The 18,729-nt window shown below is 32.9% G+C and overlaps 1 protein-coding gene across 2 annotated transcripts in view; it reads right to left on the bottom strand.

The window, feature by feature from the left end:
- Nucleotides 1-1,067: 1,067 nt before the first annotated feature.
- LOC107165775 (uncharacterized) overlaps nucleotides 1,068-18,729 on the bottom strand; it is a 77,215-nt gene continuing 59,553 nt past the window's right edge. For both annotated transcript variants that reach the window (XM_089222790.1, XM_015514166.2), the window contains 2 exons: nucleotides 15,108-15,565; nucleotides 1,068-6,342 (listed from right to left, as the gene is read on the bottom strand). In XM_089222790.1, the coding sequence (XP_089078916.1) occupies nucleotides 5,822-6,342; nucleotides 15,108-15,565 (979 nt within the window). In that variant the 3' untranslated portion in view covers nucleotides 1,068-5,821. The remainder of the gene's footprint in view (nucleotides 6,343-15,107; nucleotides 15,566-18,729) is intronic.

The following is an 18,729-nucleotide window of genomic DNA, read 5'->3' as shown; positions in this document are numbered from 1 at the left end:
ATAAATAATGACAAGAATAAACACGTAAAAAATAGTGGTAAAACAAAACAAAAAAAAAGTATAGAAAAACAATTGAAACAAACGCGAAACAAGAATGGAAGTATCATATAATATCTTACAGTATATAATACATATTTTATCATATAATTATAATATAGTGTCTTAAGAATTATTACACGTGGCGCGCGGTGCAGCATTACACGTTATACAATAATTATGGTACACGCATGCCGATAAATTTCAATAATATATGACTACGTGTAATGGACTAGATGAGTAAAATATGACTAGATTTAATAAAGGACTAGACGAGCGAGTAAATGACTAGATATAAACGACCAGATGTAATAATAATTGGACTAGACGAGTAAAACACTACAGCGTGTATATAGGTAGGACCCGCTAGAAAAATTCGTTTCTGATAAGACGATAACACGAGAAATCTTTTTTAAGTTGCATTATATGCGTATAAGAAGCCGAAAAGCCGGCGCGAATATAATATTATTATTAGCATAAAACTATTGATTAGCGATTTTGGAGGTGTAAGTGTGGTGACGATCGAGTGTTTGAGTACCAATAATACGCAAGGGCGTCTGCAGAAATACAAACCAGTGTTGTGAGAGGGGGGGGGAAGAAAAGTAAAAAAAGTCCATGATAATAATATATAGCACATATTATCATTTTTTTGATTTGTTTTGATAAATCGATTGGTTTGATAAAACTAGGCCGGAAGGGGACAAGCCCCCGTAACCCCCTGAGAGCATCTTCATCTGTATGACGTAATTATTAGCAATGTTGTATAGGCAGCACACCCACCTCGAGTCCTGACTTCGTCCGGAGCTTCCGGTTGTGAAAGGCGTAAACAACGGGCCTATGATGTCGGAACTTTTTGGAATGCCTTTATGGTTTTGAATTTTATGAAAGATATTATACTGAATGTGTATTTTTTAATTGTTGGTTCGTCAATTGTTTTCGATATAAGATGTATGTAAACGAAATGTGCTTAGACTTATCTAAAGGGTTTTCCCCACAATTATTAATTTTTTTTGAACAAATCATATTTTATATTTTTATTTTTTTATAAAACGAAACAAACGTAAAATAATGCAGCTTTTTCTTTGAGATAATTTTTGCTTTGTTTTAATCTGCGAAAAAGTAGGTTTTTGAAATCGGTGACTCGTCTGTTTTATGTAGAAAACAATTAAAATTAAATTATTATTTTTCGAGTAATCGTTAAATTGATGTGTTTTATAATATCACGACGTTTTCTATGAATAAATAATATATTTTTATATTCTTAACATTTTCGTTACCTATGTTTCTACCTTTTTACATTTTCGAAGAAAAATCATAAGTTATTCAGCCGGAAGTACTCGGACTACTACGGACGTAATCTCAGCAAAGGCGGTAGCCTCACAAAAACAGTAATTTTTTACGACGAACGCACGAACGTCGACGATTTCGGAAAGTATGCACTCAACGTATATAGAATTTACCTTCAGGCGCCCTTTTGTACAATATTAAATGAACAATGTGTACCTAAGTTCGTATGCGAAATTATTTTTTTCGGACTTGCCCGTCGCGCCTGAGATCTACAACATCTGATAAAAAAATCAATTTTTTAATCACCGTCGAACCGATTTGCGATCAACTTTGATTGGATTTGAATTATTTACTACATCGCTTTGTCTCGTCGACACTATCTTAAGCGCACGGGAGTGGAGGGAATGAACTTGTTGGTATCAGTACGATGATAAAGTATACAATTTTAAGTCAATGGAGGCTATCGTATAACCACCACTACGACATCGATCAGTGGCCCTGTCGTCACATGTAGGTATAATAATATATCATACGAATATTACAAATATATTCATGAATAAACCGCAACTTAAAAACTAATGTACATTAATAAAATTAAAACAAACAGATACAAACATGCTACGACAAAATTATAAAAAAAAAATTCGGAAAAATGTCTACTTAATGATAATTATAATAATAATAATGACATAGGTGGAGGTGCGATAACGCATGTCGTATTATGGATGGTTATAACTCACAATACGATGCGTTTACACACGATACAATATTATGTGATGAATATTACAGCTAAAATGGATAAACGTATTTTTTTCTCGTTCACATAATATCAGTACAGTACTACAGTATAATATGTCATAATAATAATAATAGTAATAATATTATATCGTTGTGTTGTATAAAACTAAACATTTAAAATTTTATTGAGCATTACATATATCGTGGTTATATATAATTTTGGTCTATAATATTATAGTCTCATAGATCATGTTCCAAAACCCTATCATCTATTAGTCAAACGTAAAATTATATTAAAATCAATGATAATAATCTTTTTGATGATGATGATGGTATTATTATTATTATTAATAAACTATTGCCGCTTACATCGCGCCATGTGAAATTGGTATAATGCACGCATCGCGCCTAAAACTATGCTGTTTGTATATTATAAACGCGAAATATGATTAATATTATTATTACATTACCTTATTTAGGCATATGCAGAGTACAATGATAAACGGTAAAGCAAACACAATGTATATAGATAATATATAAACTTTGTGTGTATACGTATATGTAAATTGATATACCTAATAATATATTAATACGTACAGTAAGATAATTATTATAATAATATAAATCGATCTACTGAGAATAAAATACTAAAAAATACGATTCATCTCTCTCTCTCTTTCTACATTTTATATTAATTATAACATTATGATAATATTGCCAAAGTTATTATAATAATAATATAATATATTTTATATTATTATTATTATAAGTCTTTCTAAATATACGACAACGCGTAGCGAGCACACCGTGCCGTATCTATAAAATATTGGAAGCTTCGTGTGTATACTATTACGCGCGTTTACTCCTATGAAATATATCATATAATGATAACGCGAAAACTTAGAATAATACATTTAATAATTTTGTATAGGTACATTATTATAAATGTCTATAGTGATATACAAAAGTATTACAACATGCGGTCGATCGTCGCGATGAGGGTGGTCGTCGTCGGAAATGATTTTCTGAAATCTCGAGATGAACGCATAATTATTAAAGGATGATCATGACGTGACAGTTTGTTTATGTTATATTGTGAGTAGCAGCGTACGAACGTGGACTCAGAGAAAAGTCATCTGCCCCCGAGAGCAAGACGATTATGGTATTAGTACAGGCAAAACCTCTTAACAATATTGTCGAAAACGTATGTTATCGTTATGACCAGGCAGATGTAATAATAATAATATGATATTATGTGAAAAACCATTAAAAATTCAATTATTGACGAAATAAAAATGCAAAACGCTACGCACATGCGCTCGGATCTTCGAGAGGAAATGTTGAAGACGCAAAAAAACAAAAAATACAAAATACAAAATAAATAGCCGTCGGGTGTTTTTTTTTTTTTTTTTATCATGGACTTATCATCTAACTTACTACTCTGGACGTCGACGTGAATGTCATCAACGCGAATTCGATTTTTAGAATGAAATAATATTAATTACGATAATGGAATGATATCGTCTTCGGCGGTTGCCTTATTATATATTGGCCGTATTCGATGATGAATATTATTTCGGTGTGCGATTAACGATCGGATCATTAATTCGGATGAGACGCTGATACTGCACCACGGACCATAATGTATAATAACAATTAGTCCAAATCATTGGCCAAAGTCGTGCGCGTTACGTTAACGTCTTTTTAACGACGTTCTCCATAGTCTCTGGGTCGTGTGATTTCACTGAAAGCCTTTCAAACGGGACACACTCTAGAAAATTTGTGTTGGAGACGAGACCAATGAAAATGACGACGTTGAATTTAAAAAAATCCATTCTGAGTTGTAAAATACAAACTCGACGGGGCTTGAACAAATTTGATTGCTGCGGCACCATTACGTGTTCGTCCACAATTTTCAGACAATCATTTCGACAGCAGGAAAGGACGGACCTCTACCTAACTATTATTTACTATAATCTATGTACATATTATTACACATAATATGTTTATACTCAGCCTTTGATTAAATTTAAAAATGGTAAAATGTTTATAATAATTATATAATCACTCTCTATGATAATAATAATACACTATTGTAAAAGTTTATAAGTAATAAAAATTTTGCTAAACAAAATGCGTTTTTTCGTATTTTTTTTTCTTGGAAACTTTTGTGTAAAAATTAAAATGAAATCGCTTTCGATACAGCACGAAAATCGTTCACACAGTCAGTTAAAATTTTAAAATCACAGCCTGCTAACGTATTGTTCAATCCTATTTTGTTGCGTTAATATACAATGTAATATTATGTCGTAATAATGATATACCCTAATGAAATATTTGTACATAATTATTTTGGTTGTTTTTTTTTTATGAAATCGATTACCATCTAGTGATGAACCACCTAACCTATGATCAGGCGATGATTATTATGGTAATAATTATATCAGTTACTATAGATGTTTTATCAAAATACTATGACTTACTAAAATATTTTAAACTTTTGTACTTAACTACTTATTTCATTAAACTTATCCGTTGGATCCCAATTTTCAATTTTCGAGCGATACACAACAACATATTACACTAAACGAGTTTTAAACACTTATTGCGCGTATAATATACTAAATAATATAGGTTTGTATAAAAATTAAAATGAAAAAAACATGATATATTTGTATTACGTATGTTCACCTTGCAATATTTGAGCAAATATTTTCCTGAATATTATTTAATAATATTTTTGAATTATTATATAATATCCGCCCAATAATCAAAATCCAAAAACGGCTCAAAAAGCATGATTATCAAAAAAGAAAAACCGTAAATTAAATTTGTATCGTTATTATATTGTTATCGATCGAGTCGAACGGTCATAGTAATATTATTATCGTATCATTTAATATGATATGAGTGTAATAATATTACAGTCGTCGCTAATCTGTAAAAAGTTCTGTAGAAAAAAAACATAGGTATTTTACATACCTCGACGAGGATCGCTTAGTATATTTATGTAATATATGTAGACCATAACTATGACGATAAAAAAAAAAGTTTCTCTAAAATATATTATCAGCCTAACATTGTTTAATGTATATAACATTAATATTATTGCTCGTTTCAAAACACACTACCTATATTTAATAACATTACAATATAGGTGTCCTGGTAAATAAATTGCTCGCGCTTAGAGGTACTGCTAGGCACAAGCTGTGGTGATGATGATGATGATGATGATGATGATGATGATGATGATGATGATAATAATATTAATGATAATAATAATAATAATATTGCGTTATCTTACATACTAGGCGATAATACTGCTATATCAGCTATAATTTATAGTTTAAAAAATATGTAAAACCTATCCTTAAATACCTATTATGTCCTTAATAATTACAATATAATATTATTCGTACCAATATTGACATTATAAACTTAGTACAATAATAATATTATATCATAGTACCACTGTTATAATAAGAAAAATAATAATATTATAATTATTTCATATTTGGTGTCACAGTTGTCTGTTCCGTGTCTTTCGAGGGGTGATTAAAAAAAAAAAATAATCTCAAAACTTTTTAATATTAAAAAAAAAAAAATGTTACTTCGGCGGCGGAAGCGGCTGCAATGATCGGTTTTCGTCGTCGTAATATTAGTCCGACAACAAAATGGCGGCATCGGCGGCTGCAGCGGCGGCGAACCGTATGACCGACGTCCGCCGGGGCGTCTGCTGCTGCGGTGCCGCTTGACGACGTTATCCGCCCCGAGTGGCCGTGTCCCGTTCGTCCGGCTGTTGCGGCGACGACGGCGATGACGACGACGACGGAGACGATGCGGCGGCCACCGCGGCCGCCGGCGCGCAACCCGCCTCCAGGTGCTTGTTCAGGTACGACTTGAGCGCGAACGACTTGCGGCACCAGTGGCACGCGAAGTTCTTGTCGCCCGAGTGGGTCATCATGTGCGCGCGCAGGTTGGACCGGTCCGCGAACGCTTTGCCGCACTGTGCGCATGCGTACGGCTTCTCGCCGGTGTGCGACCGCAGGTGGCCCTGCAGCAGCCACGGCCGGCTGAACATCTTGCCGCACACGCCGCAAGCGTGCGACAGCTTGTGAGTGAGCAGGTGCATGGCGAGCGCGGGCATGCTCACGTACGCCTTACCGCACGCGTTGCACCGCTTGGCCGACTGCGAGTCCAGGCTCCGGTGCGTCTGCTTGTGCCGCGACAGGTTTGACGACGTCGCGTAGTGCTTGCCGCAGTCAGTGCACGTGTAACGGGCTGTAGTACATGCGGTGTCGGACATGGAAAAACACGAAATTAGCATATTTATTATTTGTTTTTAATCTTTTCACACCCCAAAGGGTTAAAGAGCGCGGCTACACACATATATATATATATATACTAATGTATACGATAAATGCATGTTATAGGTTTAACTAACTAACCAGAGAAGAAAGGGAAAAAAAGCAACAAACATAATATACACTAAACACCGTCTGTAGGTTTAAGTTTAACTAATATTCATGTTCATAATTTTTCGTTTATTATAATATTATAATAATCTAATTTGTAAAAGTTTAATTACTGCATGGTGTTGGTATACCTATAAAGAGAATTGAAAATCGTATGGGTGTATGAATTCGGGCAGATAGAACATTGCAGGTTTCTGTTTGCTTTTAACCGTAACCTTGCCTGAAATTGAGAGCTTGCCTAACCTAACTTCCTATTTTTAGGTTTATTCTAGAAAATTTGATTGTTAAAAAAATATTATTGAAAGTGTAATACAGTGGGCTGAAAAAATGTGTTAACGCTTTCAGTTTTGGCGTAGTGAAACAACTTTTAAGGTTTTGGTTTTGGTCACAGAGTTGTGGTGTTATAATGAATAATAAGTTCTATACGACTATTATTAAACACTTTAATAAAGTGAAACTATCGATCGATCTTTGTATGAGTAGAAATTCATCAACAATTCTGAAAAAAGACAACATTCTGTAGATATGACAAGATGTTTTGATTACGAAACGTATTATTATTACAAGTCTGAAGTATAAAATGTTGATGCTTAAAATATATTATGCTCAAAGCTCGGGTGTGTAAAAGCGACTAACTTCTTTCCTCGGGTTTCGCGAGGTCAAAAACAAAAACCTATTCAGGTCAACTGATTCATACTAATTGCAAAATTTAATGATAAATAATACCTACGCAATACCGGGGGCCATTACCCGGTGGGTGGGGTAACCTCCCACCCATCGTCGTTTAGAGCGCACCACAGAACAGCGTTCATAATCGGATGATATTTTTCTCACATAAATAATAATGAGAGTAAACATTTTTAAAACCATAGAGAATATTATATATACTACCGGAAAAAATTAATGTGGTGGAAAAATGAAAAAAGTCGCAGAGGAAATTATTTATATAGTAATGTATTACGTATTATGCGCTTCGAGAAATTGAGAGAGAGAGAGGAAGAGAGAGAGAAAGTGAAAGATAAGGGATAGTGGGATGGATGGGAAACCGAGCGGGAAAAAAATTGATACACCATCTAACTTTACATAAGATATAATAATTTAACGTGGGGAAAGAAAGAAACGACGAGTGAAAAGCGTCTCAGAGCGTCCGGTATCAAAAGAAATATGCGTGTAACTCTGTTATAAAATATCTCAACCCCACGGGTATAATTTAAAAGAAAATGTGATTAAAGAACTGTCCATTGCCCGACGACAGAGTAGGCGGATTCGATACCAAGTCAAATCGGAAATATATAGTTCTATATAAAAAAAAACGATTTATCATTTATTATTAAAACGGATAGTGTGCCGCCCAATATTTATTATTGTAATTATAGTTCAATCGGCCATAATACACTATTGATATTACGACTGTATCATTACAAAACGTTCACGGACCTAAACGTTTCTCATTTTGTCCTGGTACCTATGTAATAACACACGTTATACATGAAAATATTTAACTCGTAATAAATGTTCTGATACAATCGATCATATTTTTGTTATTTCATGTTGACACACTATTGAGGTACGGATTCGTATACACCACCATTCAGTGGTGGTGGTACTAATTATTTTAATGTGATTTTTTTGATAAAAATTACTTTTGGCTTTATTATTTTTCATATTTGTTATTTTTGGAGTATTTTTTTTTTACAAAAAAAATTTTAATTTGATTTTAAATAAAACATTAATTAAATTTCTACGGTTTCAGGGATATTGTCATGCACCCGAATAATTAAGATACACTGTCTTAACATTTATTACTGTAATTACAATTTTTGTATGAAACTCGATCTATATCAAGCTTATTATTGTAATGAAAACCATCGATATAATTGAATGTATGTTTTATGATATTACTATTAAACAGATTTAATTTAAATGTTTGAAAAAATTAGAAGACTTATTGCCATACATTATAATTTATAATATTATTGAAACATGATGAAAATATAAAACAAAAATTGTGTTTAAGTTCATTTTGTTTTCTTTTTGTTATATTATATGAATATCTAAGAAACAACTATTTTAACAAAACTTTTATAATTTTAAGTTAATTTTACGATTTTCGGCATATCAAGATTCTAGTAAAGTCTATTATGAAATAACCTCACCGAAAACGTCGATGGAAAAAACTCGACACTATATTAATATTATTACAGTAAATTCCTTATCACTACATCCCACGATCGGAAGCGGAATTAACGAATTTCTGAAACGTAAGTGACCACACACATATTCTATTATAATACACACGTCCGGTCATGGTGATTTTATCCGGTTTAAGGATTATTATATTATTATAAGATCTCCATAGTAATGTCACTGTGACATATAAGATCGTGTAGAATGGTGCAATTATATACTATAAGAATAATATAGTGGGGTGGCTCGTGATTGGAGTATATTTTTCTAATACACCAACTAGAATCGCTTTCCTTTCAGTAAATTTTATGCTGAAGTTTAAAATGTGAATTTTGATAACAAAATTTTTCCAAAAGTTGATGACAGACAGAAAAAAAACACATCATTGTAGGATCAATAAATTCTTTCGCTAAGCTCAGAATATAAAATTACGTTTTTTACGTGTGTGTGTGTGTGTGTGTGTGTGTGTGTGTGTGTGTGTGTGTGTGTGTGTGTGTGTGTGTGTGTGTGTGTGTGTGTGTGTGTGTGTGTGTGTGTGTGTGTGTGTGTGTGTGTGTGTGTGTATCATAAGTCAATAGTCATTAAATGATTGTTTGATACACTTAAGAGGCGAGATGCCGTTAGTTTATTTTCGATATTATTTATCGAACGACGGTCGGTCGTCAGATCGGAGATGAACGTTTGCGGCCAGAATTCATGATAAAACTCGGGTAGTTCAGACTTCAGGTACCTACCTAAATATAATTATTCTGATTGTTTCCTGTCATACGTGGCAATGGCCCACAAAATAACATTTATTATTATCATTTAATTTTTTTTGTTTTTAAATATCATTCAAACGAAACATTAGCTTTTATAGGGTATGTTGAATATTAGAAAATGGCGAAATAACGTATGAGTAATATGTAAATAGGTATAGCAGTCACCTCTAAATTCCTATTACTAGTGCGTAATAATAATAATAATGATAATACAAATAATATAGCTAACGGCGACCGATAGTTAATTATTTTCAAAAGTTTATGGAATATATTTAAATAATAATGGTTAAACATTAAACCTATAGTATAGTCGAAAGATTAGTAACGATCATAAATATCGCATATTTTAACATTTTAGGTCATTAATGACGTTTTATATCGGTAGGCGGTTGATATTTTTTTTCGTAAGACGCGATCCGGGAGCAATAGACTTATTCGGTTATAACCACTGAAAACGTAGTACCTTCAGGTAATTCCATTTTATTTACCTTCTAGCTGCTGCTGTGTGGTGCGGGTCCGTTATATCAATCGAGATCGGAAAAAAAGAGAAAAGAGGTCACTCTGCATGGGCGGGCCGCCGCACCACGATCTGGCGATTCCCAATCGGATTTCCGCACCGCGGTTCCACCCTACAACCACCATCCTTAATATCGTTTCAAGAAATCCACACGTAACGGGAGGGTTGGGGAGGCTAGCGAGAGGGTAGTATACGTGTAGTACATATATGATATTATAATATTATTATATTCCATACGCACAGCACACACACACATATATGTCATATTATGCGCATAATGATATGCTGGGAAGAAAATCGATAGCCCGCTGCGGTATAATACACAGCGGACACGGACATCGCGACGACTTCGGTTTTAGCGGTGTTGCACGCTAAAAAAAAAAAACGTCTAGAGACCGCGCCCGGCTGTAAGCGGGGAAACAATAATATAATAAGAACGGGTAAGGTCGCGCGTTTGCCAAAGTTCGTTCGTGGAAAACGAAAGTCGACTGGTGGGCGGTTTTTTTTTGTTTTTTAAATTTTTTTATCGAGAAACTTTTAATCTCACGCTAATGTGTTCCGAACGCCGTCACGCGGTTCGCTATTGTTTTCGACTCAGAAAAAAAAAAATTAAATAAAAAAAAAAAAAGTTCCTAAATAATATTATTAAACCTAGGAACCTATCTGCCTATGCAAACGTAATTTTCGCCCAACGAAGAGAAAAAAATTGTAAAATTGCATCCGGTATAAGTTTTTTTATATTAAATTTCACCCAATAGAAATATTATATTTATGATAGTTATTTGGCATTACCTAAAGGACACCACGATAAGGCGGCTATCACAATCCAAAAATGTTTTTTTTGGTTTGCTTGGTTAGTGAACAAAAATATTAATTTTTTAATTTTTTTAATATTATGGTATTAATAATTATAGTTTAATATATTTTTTTTTAGATTAAAAATGTTAATAATAAAAATACAGTTATAAGTTATCTGCACAGTAATGAGTAGGGCTCGGATTTAAATGCCCTAAAAATATCAAAAAATGCCCTTTCAAAAAATGCATTTCTGACCTAAAAACTCTAAAAAATGCCCTAAAAATATCAAAAAATGGCGTTTCAAAAAATGCATTATTTATTAAACGCACACCACCGATATAATATTATCGCTCGACAAGAAAATAATCCGATAAAAGTTTAGTTGTGTGCAATAATATCGGCTAATAGGATGGTGTGACATAAAGGTTGTAAAAACCGGAAAACCTGATGTTAAATTAGTTAAAATAGTTCAAAATGAAAATAATTTTTATTACGTAGTACTATATTACTATGTAGTACTTATATTTCAATGATGTCAATTTTTTAGTCATAATACGATAAATAGGTCAAAAATGTGCTAAAAAATTAAAAAATGCATTAAACCCGTCAAAAAATGCCCTAAACATGTTGAAATCCGCTAAAAATGCAAAAAAGCAAAAAAATGCCCCAAAAAATTATTGTGGTTAGATTGCGAAGTACTTGAAACATATTTGTAGCTTGGAAAGCATCGCGTAAGATATCCCCAAAAAAAGATGCAAATGCATTTAAATCCGAGCCCTAGAATGAGACATCATCTTCACAAATTCAACCCTCGTAATAGTGTTTTCAATAGATTGTTAAAAAAATTTTCCATTTTTTCAATTTTTTTTTTTTTTTTTGATTTGGTGTTTTGAAATACAAAAGGTTCATTTTTACTATTAATTTTTAGTATAATTTCAGATTGTAACTTAAATATTTTACCAGCAAAATTATAAATATGAGGATAAGATGTATAAAAGCTTTTAATAGTTGTCAGTGATAATGTTGCGGAAGCTGATGTCTAAATATTCTGAGGAAAATCAGCAAATAAAATATAGGTATTTAAAGTATAGCAATAAAGTTGTCCAAGTCGAAAAAATTATTCATAGTTAATATAATCCCAAACATTTTACTATGGTCGCAATTTACTATACCCATTTTAGACCCCGAAAAATCCTGGGCGGAATTTACTATACCTATTTTAGAAACCGAAAAATCCCTGGCACAATTTACTATAGTATTTTTATTATCTGCTCAATGTGGGCGCAATTCACAAGCGCCCAACTGCCTATATGTAACGGGACGTACCGGTGTAACAGTCGAAAAGGTGCGGCGGTGGATTCCGCATCGAAATTGAAGCTTCGTTAAAAACTCATAAAAGCCCAGTCAAGAGTCAATCGTTTTTTATACTCAATGAATTTACAGATCATAATGTAGTCGTTGTACATGACTTCAGTGTTTTCCGATTAATTTGAAAATAACAAGTCGGGTTAAAAACATAAAACCATATTTAATTGTTTTATTTTTTTTTTTTAACCAGTGTATTATGATGTACACTGCATTTTTTTAAAATAAAAACCAACAAATAAAATAAATTTCTCAATTGTTATTGAGTCGATACATATACATAATATGCTGTAACATAAAACTACATCCCAATGAAATAGTGTGAAAAAAATTAATTCATATATTGTAGAAAGCATTTTTTAATAAATTGCATACAAAATTTTAAAATTGCATAAACACTATTTATAGGCATTATGCGTTTATATTAATTTATTTTACTAAGTTAACGATGTTGAAGGCGACTTAACTCGAAATTAGTTTTTACGATGAACGGGATTAAATCATCCACCTTTGAATAATACGATATACCTCCACTAATTATTATATGATTCAACGAGTATCGTTTTATATCTGGTACAGGTCCTATAGCTGGCAAATAAATTATGTATAACCAATCGCAATCTACGAAACATTTTTTAAAACAAAAAGGTTCATTTTTGCACACGTTCGATTGAACCGATCTGCGACTATATTATAATAATATAAGAGAAAAGTCTCATCGATTTGTATTTGAATAAAAAAAAAACCGATTTCCACACGTCCCTTAATAATTATTAACAATTTATACGATATCTCGAAAACCAAACGGGAATTTTGAATTTTCCGTTCAGTGGAATTTATGAAAAAAATAAATAATAACTCGTCACAGAATTCCGACGTTTAACGTCGTTCGCAGCCTGCCGCCTCGTGAGTCGTACATTTTTTGTGATATAAATAAAATATAGCTTTCGAATAACGTTCCGTATAGTACCTTATAATTTATATTATCTTTACAGTACAATATTTGCATTATAATATTATGTACGCAAGTCATATAGCTGGTACCGAAACGCGACAACGAACGAGTTATTTTTCTTTCGTAATATTATTTATTATACATAAAATTATTTGTTGACGCTATTCGTAAGATTAATTATACAATAATAATAATAATAATAATAATAATACGAGTACAACTCCATAAGCGGAAGCTCGCACCGGTGTGCTAAATTATTGAAATTTTGTCGAGACAGGTCAATTTAATATACATGAACCGAGCGGCGGATAGCAAGCGACGAAGGGTGGTTCAATTAATTATATCGCGAGCACATAACACGAGCTATCGTATTCGTATTTTATTATTATGACGTGCTGAATATATGTATATGTATATAGGTAATATAATAATAATACGCACTCGGGTGCTGCTGGCGAAGAACGCAAATTATTCATGCACGGCACCGACGAATTTTGAATGCTTTGATTAATAATGAAATAACTGCATGCACATACACGCCTACGATATTACACTGCGACTGTTACGATGTTATACGTGGATGTTAATAACACCCAGCCAATACAAATGTGATGCGTATGAGTGGGCTGAAATTCAACAAGTATTGTATACGAAAATATTGTAAGTCACAAAAAATGTTCACGTGGATATCGTTATTATAATATAATAATATTAATTAATAGTTGAGGTTTAGTTGGATCGTCTCATCGGAACAAAACTAAAGCGTTTTTTTTTTTTTTTTGACCTTATTGTGGACATATTATTATAAGCCCGAATTAAGAATTGCGTTCTTCGTATTATTGTTTAGTTTTACGGAAAAACAAATATTATGACATGCATTAAGTAAAATATGTAAGTTAATATATTAGGTACCGTAACTCTAGGCGTACCGAAAAAAATCTCGAGTACGATAGGTTGATACGATTTATAATCTTTACCGGTCGTGCTCAATAAAATCTGATGCCCAGGTATACATCCAAAAAATACATTTTGGGAATAAGATTTAAGTAGGTACAAAATAAATTACAAATTCAATAATATTCAATTATATTGGTGTTGTAGTGTATTGTAAGTGCGTCTTGTGTGTTTGCGTATCGTTATCGTGTTTAAAATATTTCAATATTTTCTTTTCACGTTGTATTATAATATAATATTATATATTTTGACATAACTTGGGTGTAGGTATGATTAAATTATGAAGTCAATCAGTCAATGATGGAATAGAAATAGGGGGTTTCTATGTACATATAGGTATAAAGTAATTTGCTCACAAAACGTCATTGTACGCTGTGTATTCAGCACTTAAAATAGTTCACTTGTATGTTACATATAGTGTATTATAGCCGTATTACAGTATTTTACATAATCGTAAAGTCAGGGCTTTCCACCCAAATCATTTTTTAGTTTTGGGCACTTGATGAATTTGAACATTCAAATGCCGGATATATTTAGTTTAAACGAACTTTTGGGTGTTCATAACATTTATTTTTCTGGTTAATATAGGCGAATACAAGTAGTTTAACTACTGTAGTTATATAGGTTAAGACATTCAGAATCAAAAAATAAATAAAAGAGTCGTTATTTATAAGGGTACGTGCCGTAAATATAACACAACAAAGACATTTTTTGGATTTCATCGAAACAGTTAAAACTCCCTAAAAATGTTGACCATATTTTCGAATATTTTATTACGTTTATTAGTTAACACCTATTTAATCAAAATAATAATTGATTTTATTAATTAATATTCAATTTTGCAAAATTAAAATTATTCGGGTTCTATAGTTAATTCACGTTTTTAATTTTTCACAGAGTTATAGCAAAGATGTTACGAGATTTGGGTTGAAAACAACCCTGCAGAATGTCATGAAATTCATCTATATGATTGCACCCAATGCCTAAATCTATAATTATGAGTTTTAATTTCAGAAATAAAACTATACACTGACCTTTGTTTCCAGAACTGCATCCGACCACGACTTGGGTGGTTGTGGTAGTTGTGGTGGTGGAGGTCGACCGGCGGTGTTCCGCGGTCGTCGTCGTCGTTGTCGTCTTGCCGGTCTTGACGTTCAAGTCTCTAGTCAGCAACGGATCGTACGAGCCGCCGTCACTCTTCTCGATGACGTAATCGATCAGGCTGTAGACGGTGGTGGTGGCCGTGGCCGTGGCCACCACTACGGCCTGCGCGTTGGCGGTGCTGCTGCTCGCGTCCGCTGGCGTATTCTCCGCGTCCGACGAGTACTCCGAAGCGGGCGGGGTAAGCGGTGCGCCCGCAACCGCCGTGGACACGTAGACAAACTGCGGCGACGCCGGACACCCGTCACCCACCCCTGAGCCGACGGGTGTCTCTGGAGGCGTGGGCGCGGCGACAGTCACCGTGCTCGGTGGAGGCAGTGGCGGCAACGATCTGCGTGAAAAGACAAACGACCGTAACCGTTAACGAGGAATAAGACATTTAAGTAGCATGCGGTCTTTTAGCTAGGTATATGTATATAAAAGATGGCAAAATTGTATAGTGATCGAAGACTGAAATAATATTATGTCATAATTTGAAATATTGCATCTCTAATAATGTGTAATATGTATACAGGGTGATTCGTGAGGCGTGAAACACTCATTATTTATAAAAACTCGCTATTTACTTTTTTCAAAATATTAGATACATGCTGTTCTAAAACTATATAAATTTTTAATATTTTTCACCCTTATATTTATCAGGTAAACCACTTTTGATTTTTAAATGGCAACCTATATTAAAAATATCATAAATTAATAAGGCTATTTTTTAAATAAATTTTCACGTTTAAATTTAAATTTTTCGTTAATCCGTTGACGAGATATAGTCTCCCAAAGTTGGATGGTTTTGGGGTGGTGTTTGTCCTATTTAAATATGTTTACCTATTTTGGGGCACAACTTAGGCTTAGCTAAGTATCTTACTTACTGAATTTATTTGAAAAGTGTATTATGATTTACGCCAGAGTACAAAAATCCCAATTGCTGCGGCTGCGGTACTGACATGGTATAACACATTTATACACAAACACCACCCCAAAACCATCCAACTTTGGGAGACTATATCTCGTCAACGGATTAACGAAAAATAAAAATTCAATAAAAAAAAATAGTCTTATTAATTTATGATATTGTTAATATAGGTTGCCATTTAAAAATCTAAAGTTGATAGTGGTTTACCTAATATAAGGGTGAAAAATACTAAAAATTTATATAGTTTTAGAACAGCATAGATCTAAAATTTTGAAGAAAAAAAAATTTGAAAAAAGTAAATAGTTTTTATAAATAATGAGTGTTTTACGCCTCATGAATCACCCTGCATGATATCTCACCATCATACGTTTCGGATACAGAAATGTTTCGCAAAAACGTTAAACATTGTTTAAAAAACAATCAATAATAATAATTGTAGATCAACTACACTTTGAGCTCAGCAGTCACTGCGTATTGTAAATAGATTTTGCTCAACGCAGTTATCTAGACGAAATCAGAAAGTTATACCATGGTGGTTGAAAAACGATAGACGATGAGCGATGAGTTTCAAATTCTATTGTACAATAAAAATCACTGTCTTAATCGATAACGGATTGAAGAGATCCTGATAGAATATAATTGTCCATGTTCTGTAAGAAAAAACAACTCTGATCGATATCATTGCGATACGATGTCTACGGTATTATGTGGTGTGGACAAACGTACTTTGGTCGGAGGGGATTGATTACGGAGAGGATTGACGGACGCGTTTCGGGAGTGAATTATCTTTGCAATTAACGACATTTTTCAAGAATTTCAAATCATGAGGTGTCACATTTGAGCATTTTATAGTGGTTTATAATGTTAGCATGCGATTTGAACACATTTTTTGTTCTTTACGGATGAGTTCCCCGCACTCCACGGAATCCACAGATTCCACAAAAAGAAAGAAATGGTTTTAGATATTTATACATTTGTACTGCATGTTAAATAAATTACATTAAAAGAAATATAGTAAATTTAAACGTGGATACTCTCACAAATGTTCCAAAATTCTCCCCTCCCCCGACCCATAAGAGGATTTGATCGAATTTCATGGTATGGAGGGGTAGGAAGTGGGTGGGGTTTTCGAATAAATCTTTTCAAACTCGATCTATAGAGCATAACTTGTGTGGAATTAGTTATTAATACAGGCCATCGAGAAATCGTCACGGTTTAGTGGAATCAAAATAATATGTAAACTGATAAAGTTGAGTTGAACGCGTCAGCATCACTTTAAGATCCACGTGTTGGCTATTTATCCGATACAGGCAAACAAAACCGAGAAAAATCCCACACGTTTTCGATTTTTAGAAAATATAACATACGAACAAAGTCGAGTAGTCTTTTAAAGAAACGAGTTTCATCAGTTCCGAGAGTCTTATCAATCGCAAAAAAAAATAAATCAATGGCAGTGAAGATTAGCTGCAACGTTGTTTTTTTATTTTTGGTAGACGGCCAGCTGCAGGTTCAATGAAAAATTACATCCAACCCCCTCGACCTTGTATGGAGATTATCGTGGAAAATAGAGATAGTTAAAATTACGCAAGCGATCATATCATTATAATTTCCTACTGCACCATTTAGTTTCGTATTCGATATTTCAGATTAAATTTAATATTATATATATATATTTTTTTTTTGCCGTTTTCAAGTTCTCGGAAATTTCTAACATCGTACTCGTGATACCATTAGGTATATAACTTTATCTTCTAAAATAAATTCCTTTCGTTTATTCAAAACGAAATTCCAGTCTTTTCATTATGGCACATTTCTCCAAAGATTTTCCAAGAAGCACCACCGACGGCTTTTTCGCATGAAGCATTACAACGTTTATATTGTTATAATATTTTATAAAACAAATTATGTAGTATTATAACTATGAAAGCGAGTCTGCGTATACCTACCAACTGATTTTATTTATATTTCTGCTCGCTGGCTTAAAATTATTCGTAATCGTAATAATATAAATACAAAGAATTAACAAGCATACTATTATATTATAATTTTTAAATTTTATTATTTACCGGTCGATTAAACGTCTGTTTTTATATTTGTTATAATGTGTGGAAATCGTAAATAAACGGTTGAAATGCACATATTATTATTATGTGTAATAGGTATACGAGATGTAACTGAAATAAAAAACGATTGTATAATTTTTTTAAAACCGTTATAATTACCTATTGTTATTGAAATCAATTGTTTTAAGCTTTAACTATTAAAAATACTGTTGTCTGTTATAGTAATAATTAAATTAAATATTAAGAATACGATCAAAAGTTTTAAAAACTATAGTTAATTACGATGATTTGCATTTTTCTGTTATATTCTATACCATGATGTACACATTGTACACCACGTATAATTTATTAAAGAAATTGTTTTCGAACCAGATATTCTTTGGCGAGTAATTCAACTTATAATGACTAAAAGAGAAAAAAATCCACTAGTGTATTGTTTGCTAGCGCCACGCAGACGATCCTAAGTCTATGCAGTCTATACGCATGTTCTTTCTTTCTTTCATTTATTTATTTATAAATATA

The sequence above is a fragment of the Diuraphis noxia genome, unplaced genomic scaffold, assembly GCF_037042655.1.
Source record: "Diuraphis noxia isolate RWA-SAM2 unplaced genomic scaffold, SU_Dnox_SAM2 contig0003, whole genome shotgun sequence".
NCBI lineage: Eukaryota > Metazoa > Arthropoda > Insecta > Hemiptera > Aphididae > Diuraphis > Diuraphis noxia.
The sequence above is the reverse complement of the archived record's forward strand: the minus strand, read 5'-3'. Positions and strand labels throughout refer to the sequence as shown.